Source organism: Caenorhabditis briggsae (assembly GCF_000004555.2).
Source record: "Caenorhabditis briggsae complete genome, chrX, whole genome shotgun sequence".
NCBI classification, from domain to species: domain Eukaryota; kingdom Metazoa; phylum Nematoda; class Chromadorea; order Rhabditida; family Rhabditidae; genus Caenorhabditis; species Caenorhabditis briggsae.
In genome coordinates, this window is record NC_013491.2 from 9,620,066 (window position 1) to 9,623,483 (window position 3,418).

Consider the following 3,418-nt stretch of genomic DNA (forward strand, 5'->3'; position numbering starts at 1 on the left):
CTGAATGTCATGTTTCATTCGTTTGGAAAATCCGAAAATGATGGCAAGTTACGTTTCCTCTGCTAGTTGTAACCTCGAGTTCAACATGCAAATGCACCCAAGTGGACAATTGATTTCAGTACTCTATCAACTAGTGTATCTTAAGAACTTCGAATACCACTTTTCTCATATACTTTTGGATACTGAGCCAAATTAAAACGATTTCAAATTTAGATTAAGTGATAGTACTTGGATAACGATGAGAGCAATTTTTGAATATCTCAAAAACATTTCGTTCCGCGATTTTTTTTCGTCCAGTGATTCTAGAAAAGGGCAAAAAAAAACTTTAAAAATGGGAAAAAAGTAGGACAATTATTTCAGTAACAAATAAATCAACTGAAATAAGCAACAAACAAGAAACTGTAGCGCTTTGGAACATTTTGGGGACTTCCCCACCCATGATGCTGACACCTTATGAAAACCCCCCGTCAATTCTCAAAACCCTGGTTTATTCTCAAAACCCCCGTTAAATCATATAAATCCCAAATTCTTCACTGTTCCAAAAAAATGAATAACGGATTCCACCACATAATGTTTAATTTCATGCTACAGACTTTTCTTCAGAGCCTGGAAACAAATTTGTTTTTAAGTTCGTCTTTCAAACCATAATTATTTGCTATTACTGATTTCTTCTGTAAATCATCTTGTTCAAAGTTTTTCTGATTCAGTTTGACATAACAAATTCAAATTGTTTTCCCCAAACGCTGTGGGAATTTTTTTTCACTTCATTTCAACCACAATTTCAACCCTTTTTCAGTCTTCTAACCTATAATTTTTGTAAACGTTAAAAACAATGATAAATCACAAACTAAAACTGAAAATTATGTAATTGGTATTTTGAAACATATAGATTTGTTTTTTGATAATCGGGAAAAATCTGAAAAAATTAACAGTTGAACGTTTTATTGAGAATCTTTACACACAACATGAAGGCCCTCAATTATAATCATTCAATGAAATCAATCTGTTTTGATATCCAGACCAACTTGGTCTGGAGCAGCCACCGGTTTCTCAACAGCACTGTCCGTTTCCTCGTTCACATTCACGATCTCGAAGATGATGTGTCTTGTTGGAGGAGGATCTGTGTTAGTAGATCTTGAAGCAGCATGGTTTGTTACTGTCTTCTTTGGCTCTCGGTGATCAATGTAGCACGAGTAGAAGCAAACGAACAGGAGCCAGAAGAGTATCACCAGAACGTAACCCATGGCAACAACCGTTCCAACGATGTCAGTGGAGGAGAGAGGTTTGTCGGAGACATCAGGCCAGCTCAGCATTTGTCCCATATGTTAAGAAATTCTAAACTTCTGAAGAACCCGTTGTATCCCACATGATAATTTTTTTTTTAAAAATGAAAAGAAGTATATGCTATTTATTCTGAAAATCGGTTCGATATCTCAATATCTTTCCACCCCACCAGACTCACCACTGTAAACTTCTAAGTTGAAAAATAGAGAATTAGAATTCCGATCTGGTTGAGAAAGAAAATTTTGAGAATGAAAATGTCGGCATGAAGTCGTTCTCTCCCGGACCACTCGAGTAGTTTCATGGCAACACTCCTGGAAACCGCCTGAATGCCAATGCTCGTGACTTTTTTAATGTGACAATGACAAATTTTTGTCTTGTTGGATAGCAGAAGACACACTTTGGGAATTGGAAAGAGAGAACGAAAAACAGTAAACAAGTTGTCGATTCATTTTTGAAGTTTTGGTCAAAAAACGTTTTCACAGATAAAATCAAAACCACCGTGTTTTCGTTAATAGACTATTGTCCTATATGTGCAGTTTGAGCCTGGCGAAAAGTTGTAAACTAATTAAATGTTCATGATAATATCACCAGTGTTTTGTTAGTTTACACTTTTTTGAAATCTTGCCTGAGAATCAAGAAAGATTTACTCCAAGACAGAATCTCTGGAAAAAAAGGAACGACATACAAAGAAGAAAAAGACACCGCTTCTTTTACTTATTACAAGAATGATGATTACTGAGTTTCAGAAAACAGTTGCAGAACAAATAAAAAAGGAGAGAAATATGAAAATTATAAAATAGAAGAAAAAGGAGATAGCTGAAAAATCAGAGATTACAATTGAAGTTGATAATTGTAACGTTGTCCAGACCTACAACTGTAGGTCTTGTTCAGGATTTTCAATATTCTCCTGATTAGCTAGATTATCTACTTGTGGGAGTAAGGATCACTTGAAGTTACCTGGTGGTGCAAAAGGAAAAATGCAATTGGATGGAAAAAATGGGGAAAAAGCAGCAAACGATCTTGGTCCGAGGGGAAATGAAATGTTGGACGAAGAAGTTCCAGAAGGCAAATGAGGCTGAGTTGATAGCAAGACTGCTACAGCAGAATCATATTGATTTGAAATGTCTTCTGAAGATCCTGTACAAGAGGGAGTGTTATAAGGTTGCAAATGGTCAGATCCAGCATTTTCCAAGAGAGTTTTGTTGGTCCAATTAGGCAAAAGAAGTGTGGCAGAAGAAGCAAAAGAAGTTGGCCCAATTGGAAATTGAAAATTGACTGGAGCAGCTGGTGCTGAAGTTACGGAATCGTTCTTTGTTTCATCTGGAGATATTAGAGATGCTATAGAAAATAAGGTGGTTGAAGATGGCACTTCAATAGCACTTCTAGACTTCCTTTTGCAGCCTTTGGGATGTGCTTTCATTTTGAAAATTTCTGGATTCTGTAAAATACAAGTTTTAATACAAAAAATTCAATTGATTTGACCATAACTTACGCGATACTTGTGGACTACAATAAATGTCATGCAGTCGAATCTGAACTCTTGAGGCGTATCCAATTGCACGGTTGTCCCTTGCTCAACTATTTTGGAGACCAAAAGAACTGCCTGATACTTGTAGCTAGATTCCAAGACAACTGCTCCTTTTCGCAAGCAACTAGATGAATTGCTCATTGGAACCTCAAAAACCACGTCTTCGCTCATAAATCTTTGGCCAGAAAATGTATTTGGATGTAGGTAAATGTGCTTTTCAGGTGAAATATTTGTGTTGGTTGCATTTTCATTTGGTTTTTCTATCCATTTTTTAGCGTCCCTGATGAAATGGAACCTGAAATGTTTTTTTTTCGAGTTGTGAGCATTTGAAAAGAAACGAAATATGGCTTACCTTCCATTGGAAACTTTATCGAACCGAAGACTGAGTTGATACTTTGCATTCGGATCCATTCCAGTGAACTTGAACCAGGGCGTAGAATAAAAATAGCTATCCTTAGCAATTACAGGCTGCTCTAAAACGGACGAGGAGTAGACCTCGAACTCGGCGATGTTTTCAAGTCTGACTCCAATAGGCATTGACAGAGCTTGGGGAGCAAGGGTATTCTGAGAAGGGGTCACTTCGGGCGGGAAATTAGACGACTCCAT

General features: G+C 37.0%; 2 protein-coding genes across 2 annotated transcripts; both read right to left on the reverse strand.

Moving 5' to 3' along the window:
• Positions 1-998: 998 nt before the first annotated feature.
• On the reverse strand, positions 999-1,313 carry CBG27686 (the record flags this gene model as incomplete). Its single annotated transcript, XM_045239596.1, has 1 exon — positions 999-1,313. One exon carries the CDS (start codon positions 1,311-1,313, stop codon positions 999-1,001), a length of 315 nt encoding a protein of 104 aa, XP_045099526.1.
• Positions 1,314-2,227: 914 nt separating this feature from the next.
• Positions 2,228-3,418, reverse strand: CBG14447 (the record flags this gene model as incomplete). The annotated part of the gene is made up of 3 exons (XM_002644485.1): positions 2,228-2,722; positions 2,777-3,107; positions 3,165-3,418. 3 exons carry the CDS (start codon positions 3,416-3,418, stop codon positions 2,228-2,230), a joined length of 1,080 nt encoding a protein of 359 aa, XP_002644531.1.